At 36.6% G+C, this 18,928-nt stretch overlaps 1 protein-coding gene across 3 annotated transcripts in view; it reads right to left on the reverse strand.

Annotated features, from left to right (window-relative positions):
- Window positions 1-1,250: 1,250 nt before the first annotated feature.
- LOC110817255 (tRNA synthetase class I (I, L, M and V) family protein) overlaps window positions 1,251-18,928 on the reverse strand; it is a 55,872-nt gene continuing 38,194 nt past the window's right edge. The window contains exons 21-27 of one of the 3 annotated variants that reach the window (XM_088213419.1): window positions 18,602-18,665; window positions 18,441-18,508; window positions 17,781-17,903; window positions 2,726-2,791; window positions 1,901-2,012; window positions 1,703-1,794; window positions 1,251-1,551 (exon numbers count right to left, since the gene is read on the reverse strand). In XM_088213419.1, the coding sequence (XP_088069545.1) occupies window positions 1,447-1,551; window positions 1,703-1,794; window positions 1,901-2,012; window positions 2,726-2,791; window positions 17,781-17,903; window positions 18,441-18,508; window positions 18,602-18,665 (630 nt within the window). In that variant the 3' untranslated portion in view covers window positions 1,251-1,446. Of the gene's footprint in view, window positions 1,552-1,702; window positions 1,795-1,900; window positions 2,013-2,133; window positions 2,604-2,725; window positions 2,792-17,780; window positions 17,904-18,440; window positions 18,509-18,601; window positions 18,666-18,928 lie in introns of those variants that run through there. The other 2 variants (XM_088213420.1, XR_015817046.1) reach the window with 2 other exon arrangements.

An 18,928-nucleotide genomic window follows, 5' to 3' on the forward strand; every position in this document is an offset into this window, starting at 1 on the left:
TTTGGATAACTACACTATGATGAACTTTTTGCAATGAAAGAAATGGCTCAAACAATATTATGTAAATTTTGGCAACCATCTTCTTGGTCTCAGGTGTCAATCATCCCTTACAAAAATATTTGAGCATCAAATTTTTTGTAAGGGATGATTTTCTTCTGTTGCATAAATTATTTTGCACTCATATCTGTTATATTATTAGACTCTTTTACCCATCGAGTAACAAGATATCACAGTATTAATATACATTGATGATTAATAGACAAATATGCTATGTTTATTTATGTATGAAAGGAATCAAGTTGAACATATAATTTTTTTATATTTGTTATTTTTTATGTATAGGATTCTTCTTATTTGTTCATTTTTTATAATTTACAAGTAGTTCAATGTAACAATTTAAAATAAAAGAAAAAAATTAAATACTCAATTTTATATTTGGAATTAATATATTTTTCAAATTTATATACCTTAATAAATTTAATTATTTTTCAAATTTTATGTGGTATCAACCTTAGGCTCATAGCACATCAAGATATTGGTACACCCGACTAATGCCAAAATGAATCAGAACCTAAAATCAAGATATTAGCGGGTTGAAGAAAGACATCGTAAAATTTGCTTCAAAGTGTCTCACTTACCAATTGGTTAAGACCGAACACAACACACTACATGATTACTACACCCTTTACATGTATCTGGAAATAAAAATATATCATCATGGATTTTAAAGATAGATCTATCTAAGACAAAATCCTATCATTATGTCATATGGGTGACCATTGACAAACTAACAAAATCTTCCCATTTCCTAAGTGATCCACCGGATAAATTAGCTAAGGTATGTATCAAACAAATTGTGAGATTACATAAAATTTCAGTCCCAATCATGATAGACCGAGATCTCCATTTCACTTCCAAATTTTGAAGTAGTTTACAAAATGGTGTGGGAACCAAATTATCCTTTAATTAATACAACTTTTCTTCTTCAGACGAGCAACCAATTTGAAAAAAACATCTAGATATCCCATGACATCGACACTTAAAAAGTTAACCCAAGTGAAAACAATTACGTATCTAATACCATGTGATAAATCCAATAACACTATTAGTGATAATAACAGACACGGATTAATAGTAATATTTTTTAAAAATAAAAAATTAAAAGTGCAAAAAATTACTATAAAAACCATTTTGAATATTTAAAAATAATTATATTTATATAATAATTATTTATCTAAATTGTTTAAATATAAATAAAATTTAATTTTTAATTAATTATAAAATATATACTCTAATTAATTTCTAAAATTATAACCCACATGTAACACAGATTTGTTATCAAACGTATCCCAATGTATCAAAAATTGAATTGACATTTTGTGTGGTACTCTGATAAATTAATTATGAAGGCGGTTACAAATAAGAGAGAAACATAAACCCAATGAATCATCCGGTCTTTTTCCTCAAAAATAAATCACCAGCTGTTAAGAATAAATGTTGTCCAAGAGACACATCCACCTCAGGCTGGTTTTCAATGCAATCTACCTTTATCTACCAAAGCAAAAATGAAGAGGATAGCAAGAACCGTTAGCCAGATGCGGCATATTCTGATGGTTAGAAGCCATTAGAGGAGAAATTTTAAAAATAATTATAAAAAAAAGGAACAAGGGAGAGGCTGGGGGGATTTGAAAGTGGCACAAACCTTTCCATTTCCAAGTTGAAACTCAGATTTCAAATTAGAATAATCCCTTGATAGCAAGTAGGTCTGCAAACCTTGTGCAAATTTTTCATTTCCTGCAACCACCCATATCTTTCAGCGAGAGAGAGAGAGAGAGAGAGAAAGACAGAGACAGAGAGAAAGACCTTAAGCACAGTTTTCTCATAAGAGAAGGCAACCTACCTGAATATAATGCAGCAATAGTCTCTAATTCAAACATCAAAGATGGCCTTACCAAATAGATTTTAAAAGTCAACTTTGATACAGCATGAAAACACTCTTCACAAATGATGACCTACACAGGAAATTCATTGATTTTTTGAAGCAACAGGAAGTGAAGAAAGTCAAAGCAATTTCAATGCACTTTATTCTTTGACAAGTAAACTTTAACTGTTCTATTTACAAGAAGAAGTCCATCAGGTAGCATATATCTCAATTGCAGAGTAGCTGGTCCCAGAAGACTATATTGCTGTAGTGCAGAAAAAAAAAAAAACATGCATTCATCCTCATGGGATTCTTTGATGTTGTGAAGGTTCAATCCTCATTCAATTCCTAGTTAATTCCTGGTTCTAACATTCATGTTAGTCTTAATATGCATAAGAATTGAATTCCTTAAAGCCTCCAAGCAGCTCCCCAAGCAAAAAAGACATTTCTAGACTTCTTCCTCAGATCTGCTTTTAAGGGAAATTAGGCATCATATTAACTTTGTTGGTCAGTCCATCCTTCTATATTGCCCCCTCATCTCATTCTCAAAACAAACACCTTCCAATCATTCAGATTTTTCAATGATGCAGACATTCTAGAAAGATATCCACTTTTTCCCAGATCCCTACTCCCTCATCCCTGGAGAACCCTTGTCCATGACACCATACTGGACCAAGATGACCTTGTACCAAAAAAGCATCTTTCTCAATCATAAACCATAACAACAATTGTCAAAGAAGAGCTCTATCGAAGTTTTTGAGAGAAAGGAACGGCCAAATCTTGAAGGCCTTATATGATACTTACTGCATGCTGTGGCATCAATGAAGAAGGAAGCAGTGGAGAACCAATTGCATCTCTGATGTAGTGCTCCTGCACATATCGAGCATAATTCAGCAATGATGCTTAAAAAAAGGCAGGATGCCAGCAACTAGTGAATGCCAACCAATAGATGCTTTGACGTATTAACCTACATCTTTTGAAGTTGTTAAAAGACTACATAATTTATGAAGACTGTTTTAACAACTTCCACACAGGAAATAACGCTTGCTCTGATAAGAACCACACAAAGGATGCAAATGATATACACTACTTGAACATCCACATAAACAAGGATACATACAATTTTGTCAGTACGTCTACATGCCCATGGCTAAAGCCATAAAGAGTCCTAATGCAGTTGGAAATTAATGTAAAAAGGAAAGTGTTTCTGCAAATTCGATTAAAACAATGGAAGGATATTATCAATCTAAAAAACATCCTGACCACCTATAATCCCTATATTAAAGATGATTTGAGCCAATGTTCACATTCAGCATTGAAAAAAGTAGCCAAAACCAAAATAACCTGAGTCAACCTTGGCTCAATCAAAAGGGCACAGTGATGCAGGACAAATAGGGTTGGTTTGTCCAATTAAGAATTTGGGGGAAAAAAACCTAAACATCACAGCTAAAGTTCTTAAACATTATACCTAAGAAGTTTTAAGCATCAGATTTAAGAGTTTGATTGCATCACACAAACAAAAAAATATGGAATTCTCAAAATATTTTTTTCAAAGAAAAATATTATTAAATAACTGATAGATCAATAAATGAAATTACGAGCTATTTATAATCATCTTTATCTAACTAGAATTAAACTAAGAAATAGTAATTTAATAGAATTAAGAATACTAATTTTAATACAAATAGAAAATAATAAATAAAAAAAATAAGCTCTCATATGACTCTTAGATAAGAAACTGAAAATACTCCAACAATCAATAAAATCTATCATGGGTATGCACCATCAATTTGCCCCATGGGGGGAAAAACTTGGGTCCATCAGTTGAAATCAGAGAATGTGGTATGCATGACAGAGTTTAACCTCTTGAGATCAGCTTCTGTTGTACAAGTGCAACTAATCTGAGGATGTCCTTTCACATTTTACAAGAAACATGTGATGACCACCATTCCTTATTGCTACCTTTTGACAATCAATAATATATTCAATCTTGTCCTTGATATTTGTAGCGTCTAGCAAGCAAATAAGAATACTATCATGAAAAACTGTAGGGTTACCTCCTTCATAGGAAGTTCGATCTTCAACATTGAAGACCTTATTTATACTCATCTTCAATTACGTCCTTGATATTTATAGTGTCTTGCAAGTGAATAGGAACACTATCACGAAAAACTGTAAAGTTACCTCCTTGATATGAAGTCTGATCTTCAACATTGAAGATCTTACTTATACTCAAATCTTCTGGAAAATCGATAACATAAGCATTTGAGTTAGTTTTGGGAATTTTATAAGGTCCAATGTTTTTGAATGAAGTTTCTTGTAGACACCTTTAGGAAACCTTCTTGATTTGAAGCATACCATAACCATATCTCCCTCATTAAAGTCAGCAAGTCTTCTTTTTAAATCAGCAAAAGCTTCATATCCTTTGTTACTTAAAGCAATTTGTCATCTAACCTCTGCATGCATGCAATTTATATGTTTAGCAAAGTCTTCTGCCTCAATTGTAGGACAAGCTTCTAGTGGCAAAGGAACCAAATCAATAGGTTTGCTTGGTTATATGCCCATAACGCATTCAAAAAGATTGATTCATGTGCTTAGATTCACTGAACTATCGGAAGAAATTTAGCAATGGGAAGAACAAGATCCCAATTGGTAACTTTATCGTGCAGACAATATTGAAGGAGGTTTCCCAAGCTCCTGTTGATAACTTAAGTTTGTCATCAGTTTGTGGATGAAAAAGTGTAGAATACTTGAATTGAGTGCAACATCTTCCACAAGATACGCCAAAAGTAACTTAAAAATCTCCTATCATGATCAGAAACATTGGATAGGGGTAGCCCATGTAAGCAAACTACTTCTTTGAAGAACAGTTTGGCCGTATAAAAAGCATGAAGGGTCTTTGCATACGGTATAAAATGAGTTACTTTACTAAATCGATCTACTACCACAAATATTGAATCATGGCTTCTACTTGTTTTTGGCAAACCAAGTACAAAAGTTCATGGTTATATCTGTCCATGGCTCATGCGGTACAGGCAATTGTATGTATGTACCAGTATTATGCTTCTTTCCTATGTAGATTTGACAAACACGACATTTAGCAACTATTCACCCTCCATCTCTTTTTATACTTGGCCAATAAGATCGATCTTCCACCATAGCAATTGTTTTATCTCTTTCAAAATGACTAGCCATACCTCCTGAATGTAATTTCAATACTGCTTCTACTCAGAGAGATGTGTTTAGTACATAAAGATGGGTTCCTTTAGGTAGCCATCATGCAATAAAAAATTAGGATCACATTTCCTGCCAACTAACTTTTGATAAATTATGCTGAATCCTTGCAGGATAGATAACTTGTTTTAACCAATTTAAATCCCACAACTTCGACAGCCATGAGGTAAGTATCAGCGACCTTATTCTCTACCCCATGCCTATGTTTGACTACAAAACTGTACTCTTGCAGTAAAGCTACCCATCTTGCATGATGATGGCTAATTCCTCTAAGAGTTAATATATTTAAGAGTCTCATGGTCCACGTAAAGGACAAACTTTTTTAGGAGTAAATAACAACACCAATGTTGAAGTGCTTGGATGATAGCATAATATCTTTTATCACATGTGGTATACCTCTGTATTGCTTCATTAAGCTTCTCACTAAAGTAGGCTATTGGATGTCCTTCTTGACTAAGTATGCCATTGATACCTACCTGAGACGCATCACAGGCCACTTTAAATACCTTGGAGAAGTGTAGATGTAACATTGGTGCCTCTATCAATATCTTCTTGATGATCTCAAAAGCTCTAGACACTGTTTCAATCTAAACAAATTTTCCATTCTTCATCCAGCTTGTAATAAATGTTATTGTAGTGCTAAAGCCTTCAATAAACCTTCTCTAAAAGGATCCAACCTGTGGAATCTTCGCACTTCATTAAGGTCTTGGGAGTTGGTTATTCTTGGATAATTTTAACCTTTTATGGATCAACTTTTACTCCTTTGGAAGAGACAGTTCCCAAGAACCCAACACTAGTTGTCATGAATGTGCATTTTTCAAGTTAGTATATAGTTTTTCTTGGTGAAGCACTATCATAACCTGTTATAAATAAAAGATGTGCTCCTCCTTAGGCTTACTGAAGATAAGAATATCATCAAAATAGACAATAAGAAATATTCTCTTAAAAACTTAAAAAACTTGATTTATGAAGTGCATGAAGGTATTTGGAGCATTAGACACTCCAAATAGCATATCTAACCACTCATACAAGCCATCTTTTGTTTTGAATGCTGTTTTCCATTTACCTCCTAGCATTATACAGATTTGCTGATATATGCTCTTCAAATCTATCTTGGGAAAGTATGCCTAGCATGTCATCTTAACAAGGTATCGGAAACCTATACTTGATCATAATCTTGTCGATTAGGCAACTATCAATGGATATCCTCTAGGTCCCATCTTTCTTGGGTGTGAGCAATGTTGGCACAGCACATGGGCTTTAAATTTTCTCGTATGAGCCCTTTAGACAGTAATTCATCAACTTTTCGTTTAAGCTCAGCATGTTTGCTTGATTCCTACAGAATGCTAGCAAGTTAGGCAATTGAGTCCTAGAAGTAAGTCAATTGCATGTTAAACGCTGCAAAATGGAGGAAGTCTATTCCGCAAGTCTAGTGGAATGATATCAAAAAATTCAAACAATAGCCTACTAACTTCTGGTGATGTTGTTTCTGTTAAATAAGTTACTGGCTCCTTTACCTCCCGATTCACTATAGTATAAACAATGTTCAATTCCCTGATTGCTGCTTCAAACTGCTTTTTAACAAAAAATGGAGTTGTTTCTTTTGATCCATGGTTGCAAATTTTGCAGTCATCTTGACTTTGATATTTTTAATACTTTTGTGCTCACGGATTCCAAGAAAATGTCTCTTTTTCCCATGGAAAAGGAAAATGTGTTTTCCCCTCCATTATGGTGTACATTGAGATCTATAACCGCAACCAAGGAGCACATGAGTTACTTGCATAGGAACACATCACATAAGACAGCATCTTTATACAAGACACGGTTACTTGCATGGGGAAGAGACAAGACGTTGTTGAGTTATTGGAATTGTTATGTCATCAATCCATGCTACCTTGTATGGTTGTAAATGTGGTTTTGTAGGAAGCTTGAGATGCTCTATAGATGAAGCCAACATTATATTCATGCAACTCCTCCCGTTCATGACAAGCTTTTTTACTTTTGGTCCACAAATTACAAGGTTTTGGAATATAGTATTACAACGTCAATCTTCTTCCTCAACTTTAGATGTTGCAAGAGAGACACAAGGGAAGTGTCCACTTGACAGTCGTCATCAACTAAATCATCATTGTCAAGGGAAACATCTTCATTCCTATCTGTTGTATTATCTTCTTCTTCATCTTCCTCCATTCCAATATGCAACGGTTTTTTTTTTCTTAGGGCATTCATAACCTATATGGTCTGATCTCCCACACCTGAAGCAAACTATTTCTTTGGATCTTGTACTAGAAACTAGTTTTTCTCGAGTTGTCATTCTTGTGCAGAACCTGTAAACATATCATAATTTGTTCCAGAGTTCATCTTAGGGGTTTCAAATTTCCTTGAAGTTGGATATTTCAAGTAATCTTCTATGTTCAAGGCAGCATGATAAGTTTGTGCTATACTTGGAAGAAGTTATCAAATTAACTCACCTTTAATACCAACTCCTAGTCATGTCTCGAATGGAGATGTTGTGTGACTATCATCTTCGACTAATTGACTCCGAATTTTTAAGTTTTCAAACTTCTATATGTAGTCAATTACCGCGTCAAGTATCTCAAATTTAGCATTTAATTCAGTGTCAGTCATAATTGCTGATGCTAAATGTGTCTTAAAAAAGTCTAATTGGGTTAGGAAACAATTGCAGAAGCCAAAACACAATAGAATGGACAAGACTTACTTGCGGCTAGCCGGTAACTCAACTGGACGGTGGCAACTGTTTGACAGGGGGCTCACTTGAGGTGCTGAACTCAGATTTGAGGCTGGTGTACAACGCAACGGAGCAAAAGTGCAGATTCGGGAGAGGCAATAACAGCGGGAGCTTTCACCAGTGAGTGTGGCAGTTTCCAGTGGAGTTTCGAGGCGAGGCGACGAGAGTTAGTCAGTCGGGCCTTTCTGAAGCTGGCGGTTGCAGTGTCAACCACCTCCAGCAGGTGGTTGGTAAACGATGTTGGCGGTTATTTTAGGGTATTTGAATCTTTTTTTTCTTCAAATGGGTTTGAGACTGTTTGCGTAGAGCTTTGAGAATCTGGATGTAGGATATTTTTAGTTTTGATACCAAATTGATGTAGGATAAATATGGTTAATTTTATCCAATTAGGGATTTGGAGATAAACAAAACTTACACATCACACCTAAAATTCTTAAACATCACATCTGAAAAGTCTTAAACATCACACTTAAGGGTTTGATTATATCACACAACTAGAAAAACGAGAAATTCTCAAAATATTATTGACTAACTTAATAATCAATAAGTGAAATTAAGATATTTCTAAGAATCTTTTCTTAATTAAAATTAACAAAAAAAAGTAATCTAACATAATTAAAAATACTAATCCTAATACAAATAGAAAATAATACTACTAGAAAAAATAAATTCCTAACGGCGATAAGAATCTTAAATAATAAATTGAAAATACTCCAATAATAAATAAAATATTATCATGACTATGCGCCATCACACGAGATATTCTATAACACCCCACTCACCACCGTGCTAAATTTGTATTTTGAAAATCTTATTTATTCATAGCTTAAATCCACACTGAACTTAATTAATTTTATTTCGCATCTTTAAATTGTACTTCGTAACCGATTTTATTATTTTATTTTACTTATGATTTTATTTAATATTACCTAATTTTATTTTGGTTTATTATTTCATTATTGCTTTTTAAAAAATAAATGATTTTCCAGAGAAAACAGAAAAAGGGAAAAAAATTTCGCGGGAAAACACCAGCGAGAGAGGGATTGCCCGCGTGGGCGTTGTGCGCGCGCACACAAGCGCACAGTGTACACATCCATCTGCGCGAGGCGCAGTGCCAGACCTGCGCACGTGTCTTCTCGTGCCCATGTAGGCCGGTCCGCGCACGTCACGTTACGCGTGGGTAGGGCTGGCGCCGCACACTGTGCGTGCACCATCCGCGCAGTAGGCGTGCGCAGATAGGCTTGCGTGCGGGGCCCCAGCACGCCGTAGACCGTGCGCGGGCACAGGCTAGCTCCTGCGCGCAGCAGGGTAGCCCAACGCCTACAGGCTAGGCTTGCATTGCGCGCTGGGTAGGTGAGGCACACTGCCGCCTCGGGCTGTGTGTCGCTGCCAGTGGAGGAAAATTTTCCTCTGTTTTTTTGCACCGCGTCAAATCAAGCATCTTTCCCATTTTTAACACTCTCTCTCTTCACCGGATTTCGTCACTTGGCGCAAATCTGACGGTCCCCATTTTTTATAAATAGGGACCCTTCCTCCCATTTTCTCACCGCTTCCATTCTTCCACTTTCCAAGAGTTTAGAGAGAGAAAGAGTAATCTAGAGAGAGAAGGAAAGCAGGACAAGAAGAACGGCGTAGGAAAAACTATCAAAGTTTCGGTAAGTAATTTATTATTTCTTTAAACATGTTAAGGAGTATTTCTAAAAAACTAAAATAATGAATCCGTGATTTTGTGTGATTTGCATATTCTATGTTTAGTAATTCTAATAAAATGAATTGTTCTTGATTTTAAACATGTTATGTGATTTATAGGCACTTGATGATTTGCATATAAATAAGATAATATGAAACCCGTAACGTTATCTGGAAAATATAAAAAATGAAAAATAAGAAAGAAAAGAAAAGTGAAATGAAGTCTGAATTGTCCGAAATATGTACGTATATGTATTGACATGCATATTGCATTAAGTATGTCGTTAGATTCTATCTCTGAGGGGTATCTGTTTCCCCCTCCATCTGGTCTGTAAAAACGTGAGAAAACCGTTTCCTGTGGATGACAACGTACCCTCTGACAAGAGCGGTGATGTGAATATCTGTTAGAGGTCACTTTTGGCTAAGTACTGTCATGACTATATAATATCTGATATGACCACTATGGTCAGTATAGCCGTGGTCATAGATCGCACTATAGTTTGGCAAGCTGGAAATGTGCCTGAACAAATTGTCGTTATCTGTATCTGATCTTATTATTGCACACAGGTAGTCGAAAATCTGTATCTACCCTCAAAGATGAAAGTCGAAACGATTTCGCAAAGCACGACACGAAAATTTGAACATTTCATGATTTACTTGTTTTCTCTACCGTCAAGTATAATGCTTGTTTTTTATCATTGTGACTATCACATAATGTTTCTTTAATAAATAAATTATTTTCATAAAATATGATAGGACTCTAATGTGACTTAATAATAGTAAGTGTTTATGATATAATTATTCACCTTTTAAATCTTACGATATTATTTAAATACTATTTTCCTTACTAAGCATATGGAACTCACTCTTTCCATACCCTCCCTTCAGATGAGGAAGATAGTGAGGGACCGTCAACTGATTTACCCATTGAAGTCTATGAAGATCTCGTGGATCTGCAAAACTTAAGTGCATGATTGTTTCTGCACTCTAATGAGTCCAATAACATAATGATTGAAATGATCCTTTTTGTATCTTGACATTTGTATTTTGTAGTCATTTCTGATCTCAGTTATATGTGTATTTGAAACTCATATATTGTAAGGGATTTGTATTAATTTACTCCACTGTATATAAATTTTTATCATGTACTAGTAATTTATTTTTGTATCTGACACCCACATGTCTTAATTAGCATTTGAGATGTCACAGATGATATCAGAGCAGTTACGCGGACCAAATCTCTTACAATTGAGGCTGTAGGTATAAATACCCTTAGAATATCTAGGAAAATAAATTTTTTTTTCCAAATTAGACCACCAACTCGTGTCTTCCTTTCTTTTGTAGAAATGATGTGAGGAAAACCTTCCGTAGAATGTACTGAAAGACCCAAGACCCAGAACCATCCAATCAGGACCGAGTTTACCGAACTCTTCTAAGCTATCCAAGGATTGAGCGCAGCAATGATAGAATCAAGCCAACCCTTAGCAATACCCTGCCCTGAAGTACCGAACAACTAAGAGGTCCATCTCTCATAACATAGCGAAGTTTAGAAAACTTAATCCGCCACACTTTGAAGTTGGCCCTGACCCTTTAGTAGCCGAAGCCTGGATCCTGCAAATATAGAAACTTTTCTCTGTCTTACATTTAACTGATGAACAAAAAGTTCCCTAACCAGCCTTAAGAAGGAAGTCTTGCCTACCCCTACCACTTGCGAAGTTTTCATGAATGCATTTTTTGATAATTTTTTTCCAACTATGTCCAAGAAAAGAAGAAAGAGGAATTTCAGGACCTCCGCCAAAAAAATCTGACGGTTGCCTAGTATGAAGCCCGATTTGTCCAACTGTTTAGGTTTTCCCATCTAATGGTCACCCCCGAAAGTTGTAAAGTTAAGAAATTTCTGAAATACTTTCATGCCGATATCTATGACAAGGTTGCGATGTTGAAACTCAGCTCGTATGCAGAGGTATTAGAACATGCTCAGTTGGCCAAAGACCTCATCTCGGTCAGACACCAACACATTGCCTGAGTTCGTAACCAACAATCACAACCCCAACAACCCAGAAGAAGATTATCTGACCCAGTAAGTAGCCACCCCGATAAACAAACCCAAGTTACCCTTCCCCCTGCCCTACCTCCAGCTACTGGACAGTCTGTCCGACCTTCCCAGCCATGTCAGCATTGTGGTCGCTCACATGGTGACCTACTCTGTCGACGTATCAATCACACCTGCTATCAGTGCGGTAGCGCCCAGCACCTTATAAAGAACTACTCTCAACAACCGAAAGACATGGTCAGTCTTTCGGTCGTACCTGTGGCCTAGGGTCGTGTGTACTACATAGATGAACTCGGTCCTCTCCCCACTCCCGTCCTTATACAGGGTATGCTTTCTATTCATGATGCTTTTGTCAAGGGTTTGATCGATACAGGTACTACTCATTCTTTTATCTCCTGTGTATTTACTTGTAAACTAGATATTAGGCCGAAACCTTTAAAGGAAATATTAACGGTAGAGACTCCCTCTAAGAAATTAATAGAAGCTCACTGTGCATATAAAGATTATAAGATAAAATCTTCGAAAATATAAGTATTTGTAGACTTAATATATTAGACTTCTCAGGATTTGACGTGATTCTAGAAATAAACTAATTAGAAAAGTATAAAGTAATTATTGATTGTGAAATTAAAATTGTAACCTAATGATCCTCGAAAAAGAAATAAAATCTATTTTTTCCTTTTTATCTTTCGTAACAATGGAATAAACAGTAATATGGATGGTGATCCTGTTGTGTATGGCATACCAGTTGTTTGTAACTTTTCGGAAGTTTTTTCCGTCGAACTACCTGGTTTGCCTCCTCCGCAAGAGGTAGAATTTTTAATCGAACTGCTACCCAGAACCCAACCAACCTCGAAACCTGCCTATCGCATGAGTCGTGCTGAGCTCACGGAACTAGAAAACCAGCTTTCTGAGCTGCTTGGTTAGAAGTTTATTCAACCTACTCATTCCCTTTGGGGCGCTCCGGTATTATTCATGAAAAAAAAAGAATGGCTCCCTCAGACTATACATGGGCTCCAGGGAACTCAATCGAGTAACAGTAAAAAACAATTACCCCTTACCTCGAATCGACAATCTTTTTGACCAATTGCAAAGAGTCATGATCTTCTCTAAGATTGGGATATTACTAACTGAAAGTCAAAGAAGAAGATATTCCGAAGACCATTTTTCAGTGTAAATACGATCTGTACGAGTTCATGGTGACGCCATTCAGGTTAACTAATGCTCCTACTGTCTTCATGGACCTCATGAACAGAGTTTTCCAACATGCACTAAATCAGTATGTCATCGTATTCATTGATGACATCTTAGTATACTTCAAGAGCCCAGAGGATCATGTGGTCCACTTGTCTGAAGTGTTGGGAACACTTCACCAGAACCAGCTTTATGCTAAACTTAACAAATGCTTCTTCTGGTTGGATTGAGTTTCCTTCCTCGATCATGTAATTTCGAGTGAAGATATTTCCGTGGATCCAACCAATGTTGAAACAATGATCAACTAGAATCCATCCACTAATATGGCCGAGGTACGTAGTTTTTTTGGCTTGACAGGTTACTGTCGGCGATTCATCGACGACTTCTCTAAGATTGTTGCTCCTTTCACTCGACTCACTCGAAAGGACGTACCATTTGTCTGAAATTATGAATGCAGCGAAAGATTTATGGAATTAGAGCGTCGTCTTACCTCTGTTCCAATGTTGATCCTCCCTGATAACACTGAAAAATTTCAGATTTACTACGATGCATCTCATATTGTCTTGGGATACTTTTTGATGCAGCATGTTAGAGTGATCGCTTATGGATCCCGACAGTTGAAACCTCATTAGCGAAACTATCTTACTCACGACCTAGAATTGGCGGCCATCATCTTTGCCTTGAATATATAGCGTCATTAGCTGTTTGGTAAGACCTTTGAGATTACACTGACCACAAAAATGTAAAGAGAATTGAACATGAGACAGAGACGCTGGATGGATCTCCAGAAAGACTATGACTGTAAGATCATCCACCACCCTGGTAGAAGGAATGTAGTTGCTGATACACTGAGCCGAAATAAGTCCGCAATGTTGGCCCAAACCATGGCTTCCAATTGGAAGTTAGTAGAAGCTATGCAGTCACTCCGCTTCAGCTACTATGGTGAAAGTACCTATCTCGCTCAGATTCGAGTCTTGTCTGATCTTTTCATGAAGATATGGGAAGTTTGCTCCGCAGACCAAGAACTCACCAAGAATCTGAGTAAGTTCTCTTCTGACGAATTTCTTAATTTCAGGATTTCAAATGATGAGTTGTTTAGATTTCGGAACCGAATTTGGGTTCATGTCGCTGTCAGGACAGATGTTCTCAAGGCTGTCCATGCCTCCAAACTAACCATCCATATCGGGAGAACCAAAATGTATCGGAACCTGAAGCGCCAATACTGGTGGCCGGAAATGAAGAATGACATTGTTAACTACGTCTTCTGATTCCTTACTTGCCAGATGATTAAAGCAGAGCACTAGAGACAATGCAGTTTGTTACAGGGCCTCCCGATTCCGGAATGGAAGTGTAAGTATATAACCACATATTTTATCACCGAACTACCCAGAACCTGTTCTGGTCGTAATGCTATTTGAGTCATCGTTAACAGACTAACCAAAATTGCCCATTTCTTACCCATCATAACTACTGACTCCACAAGCAAATTAGCCCGCCTTCATGTCGATAAAATTGTTCGATTTCATGGTGTTCCTTAATCCATTGTGTCTGATCGAGATCCTCGATTTACTTCCCACTTTTAGGACAGCTTTTAAGAAGCTCTTAAATCTCTATTGTACTTCAGCACCACTTATCATCCCCAAACTAATTGTTAGTCAGAACGTACTATCCAGACGTTGGAAGACATGTTGCTTGCTTACATCCTTAACTTCGGCAATAACTGGTATGAGTATTTTTTCCTGTGTAAATTTGCTTATGCTAACAGTTATTATTCCAGTATCGGCATGACTCCGTGTGAAGCCCTGTACGGCAAACCCTGCGTTCTCCCTCTTGTTGGAGTGAAGTCAGAAACCAGCATCACTTGAGACCAAACTTTATCCAGGATACTATTGAGAAGGTCGCGATCATCCGTAAAAACTTGGCTACCACCCATAACCACCAGAAGAGTTACACTGATAATCGTAAGAGACTCTTGCAATTCGCCGTCAGAGACCAAGTCTCCCTTAAGATTTTCTCCTACAAGGGAAAAATGCGATTCGGGAAAAGAGGAAAGTTAAGCCCTTATTATGTAGGACCTTTTCGAATCGTAGAGCATTGAACCCGTGGCGTACCGCCTTACTCTACCTCAAGACTTTGCGGGCCTATATGATCTTTTCCACATCTCTATACTCAAAAGGTACAAGCCTGACTCTTTTTATATCATTCCTCATGATAAAATGCAAGTACAAGCCGATATGACTTACGAAAAATTTTCCGTGAAGATTGTGGATGGACCGACAAAATCTTACGCAACAAGACGATTCTCATGGTGAAGGTGCAGTGACAACACCATACTCCAGACGAGACGAGATGGGAGTTGGGAAGCGAGATAAGGGTACAGTTTCCGGACCTATTCGAGACAAATTTGGGGACAATTTTTGTAAGGTGGCAGGGATATAACACTCCACTCACCACCGTGCTAAATTTGTATTTGGAAAACCCTATTTATTCAGGACTTAAGGTCACACTGAACTCATTTAATTTTATTTCGCAGCTTTGTATCGTAATTCGTAAATTTTGTCGATTTTATTTTTTATTTCATTTAATTTTACCTAATTTTGTTTTGATCTATTATTTTTTAAAAATAAACGATTTTCAGAAGAAAACAAAAAAAGGGGAAAAAATCCTGCAGGAAAACACCCGCAGGAGAGGGATTGTCCGTTCGGGCACCGCGCACTGTGCGCGCACGTGCGCACGTGACAGGCACAGGACGTGCACGCACTGCGCCAGTCACACGCAGGAAGGCCCGTTTGCACACGGATAGGGCTAGTGCCACGCACTGTGCGTGCGTCGTCCGCGAAGTAGGCCTGCACGGATAGCTTGCACACCTGGGGCCTGTGCATGGCCCCCTAGCACGGCAAAGGCCCTCCACATGCGTAGGCTATCTCCTGGACACGACAGGGTAGCCCGAGACCTACAGGCTAGGCCTGCAGCACACACCGGGTGGGTGAGGCACATTGCCGCCTCTGCTAGTGTGTTGTCGCCCACCTTGGGCGGCATGCCACCGCTTGAGGTGTGCCGCCGCCGGTGGAGGAAAATTCTCCTCCGTTTTTTTGTGCCGCATCAAATCAAGCATTTTTCCAATTTTCAACACTCTCCCTCTTCATTGGATTTCGCCACTTGAAGCAAATCCGACAACTCCTATTTTCTTTAAATAGGGGTCCTTCCATTTTCTCACCACTTTCATTCTTCCACCTTCCAAGAATTTAGAAAGAGAGAGCAAGAGTGATCTAGAGAGAGAAGGAGATAAGAAGAAGAATGGTGTTGGAAAAACTATGGAGGTTTTGGTAAAGAATTTAGTATTTCATTAAAATAATGAACCTGTTTGTGTGATTTGCATGTTTTATATTTCGTAGTTCTAATAAATTAAATTGTTTTTTATTTCAAGCATGTCATGTGATTTATCAGCACTTGATGATTTGTATGTAAATAAAATAATATGAAACCGGTAAGGTTATATGAAAAATATAAAAAAATGAAGAAAAGAAAAGTAGAATGAAGCCTGAATAGTCCGAAGTATGTACGTATTTGTATTGACATACATATTGCATCAAGTGTCTCGTTAGATTTTTATCTCTGAGAGGTATCTGTTTCCTCCTTCTCCATCTGCTTTGCAAAGACGTGAGAGAACTACTTCCTATGAATAACAACGTACCCTCTGACGAGAGCGGTGACACGAATATTTATTAGGGATCATATTTGGTTAAGTACTGTCGTAACTATAGAATATCATATAGGACCATTATGGTCGGTATGGCCATGGTCATAAATCGTACCATGATTTGGCAAACTAGAAATGTGTCTGAACAAATTGTCGTTATTTGTATCTGATCTGGTCATTCCACACGAGTAGTCGGAAATCTGTATCTGCCCTTAGAGATGGAAGTCGGAACGATTTTGCGAAACATGACACGTAAACTGAGCATTTTATGATTTACTTGATTTTCTCTATCGTCAAGTATGATGTTTGTTTTTTATTGTTGTGACTATCACATAATGTTTTCTTACTAAATAAATTATTTTCATAAGATAAGATAGGACTCTGACGTGACCTAATGGTAAGTGTTTATGATATAATTATTCACTATTTAAAACTTACGATGTTATCTAAATATTGTTTTCTTTACTGAGTATATGGAACTCACTTTTTTCATACCCTTCCGCAAATGAAGAAGATAGTGAGGGACCATCAGCTGACCTACCCACTGAAGCCTATGAGGATCTCGTGGATCCGCAAAACTTAAGTGCATTATTTTTTTCGCACTCTGATGCGTCCAATAATATAATAATCGAAGTGGTCCTTTTTGTATTTTGACATTTGTATTTTGTAACCACTTCTGATCTCAGTTATATGTGCATTTGAAATTCATATATTTTGTAAGAGATTTGTATTAATTTACTCCGGTGCATATAAATTTTTATCATGAACTCGTAATCTAGTTCTATATCTGATACTCATATGTCTTAATTAGCATTTGAGATGTCACATATTCAACATTTTTACATGAAGTAACGATTTTAAACACCATGATTTAGCACAATATAAAGAGGTTTATGTGGGTGCCTTAAAGGCACCCACATATATTTGGTTCTATATCTGACACTCACATCTTTAATCCGTTGTTTAGAATCATCCATGTACATGTGGGTGCCTTAAAGTAATGTGACTACAACATACAAGAAGAGACTAACAAAATTTCCTTACCAAATATAAAAATTACAAACTTATACTAAATAGTTCCTGAAAGACTAAATATCCTCAATAATGCATTAAATATCACAATCATATAAACGTCCCTTCATATTATAATACTTCCATTCAAGGAGCTTGCTCTTCTGCATCAAAACAGGCCAAAACAAAACAATGAGGAGGTGATCCTGTACATGCAAGAATAATTTACCTGAGAGTTCAAAACTTGCTGCGAGATTGACTTATCTTCATCTATCGATTCAAAATAAACTTCAACAAAATCTATAGGTTCGAGTCCAGCCTTCTTTCGTAATTTTTGAATTCGATTGACAACCTATAACAAAAATAAGTCCATATGCATTCACATATCAACAATATGTCACTTTTCCTCTAGTAGTCATAATGCTTAGACATTGTTTAGCTATTGGAAACTGTTGATTCTTCACTTTCAAAAATTCATATTTTTATACACAAAATACGTATAGGTATTATGAATCTAAAAGATAATTGGAAAATTAGTAAAAAAAAATTGTTTCCTAACTCATTTTATATCTTCATAAACATTTTTCCAACTTGTTTACATTTTCAACAACTGTACATGTTTTCAAATTATTTAAGTTTTCAACAACTAGACAAACACAATATTTAACTAAGCAAACAACAGCTTTAAATTTCCAAATGGCTCATCAAAAACATAAGCACCAATACCCCAAGAGTTAAATTAGTTAATGATTGCCATTAACAGGAAGAAAGAGAGAACTCCAAATTTTCAAGTTAATATTCCCAAAATGGAAATTGTATTTCTAAAAATTGTAGTGGAAATCGACTTTTTAGCTATGTGTGCTTCATATAATAATAATTTGTACTCTACCTCACGGGCAGCACCAGATTCAAATAATGAATCATCTGCACGCAAATCCAGAATCACCAAAACATCACCTAAAACATAGGAAGAAGGAAACATTAAGATCATAGAAACTGGCGGAAAAAAATAAAACCCTTTGACACCAAAATATTCCTGATGTTTGCTACCATCTCCAGCCGCATCAATCTCCTTCTCTGTCAACCCATCAGGACGTTTAAAATCCCGAACAACCTAAAAATTCCAAAATTGAAAAATCACTTGCTGTATATATTACTTTTAATATATTTAATGTCTTGGTTTTCTTAAAGGGTATCATGTCTTGGCCCATTATAGTAGTTAAATCTTATCGTTTGAAACCGAACATACTGCCCCCTCCAACCACTCCCTCACCCCAATAATTCCAAATAATTCTGTCTAGCAATGATAGGAGTATCCCTTCTCGGTATTAAATAATTCTGCCAAACATAGGCAGTCCAAGTTATTTAAATAAATAA

Source organism: Carica papaya, chromosome 2, assembly GCF_054855325.1.
Source record: "Carica papaya isolate Zhongbai chromosome 2, ASM5485532v1, whole genome shotgun sequence".
NCBI classification, from domain to species: domain Eukaryota; kingdom Viridiplantae; phylum Streptophyta; class Magnoliopsida; order Brassicales; family Caricaceae; genus Carica; species Carica papaya.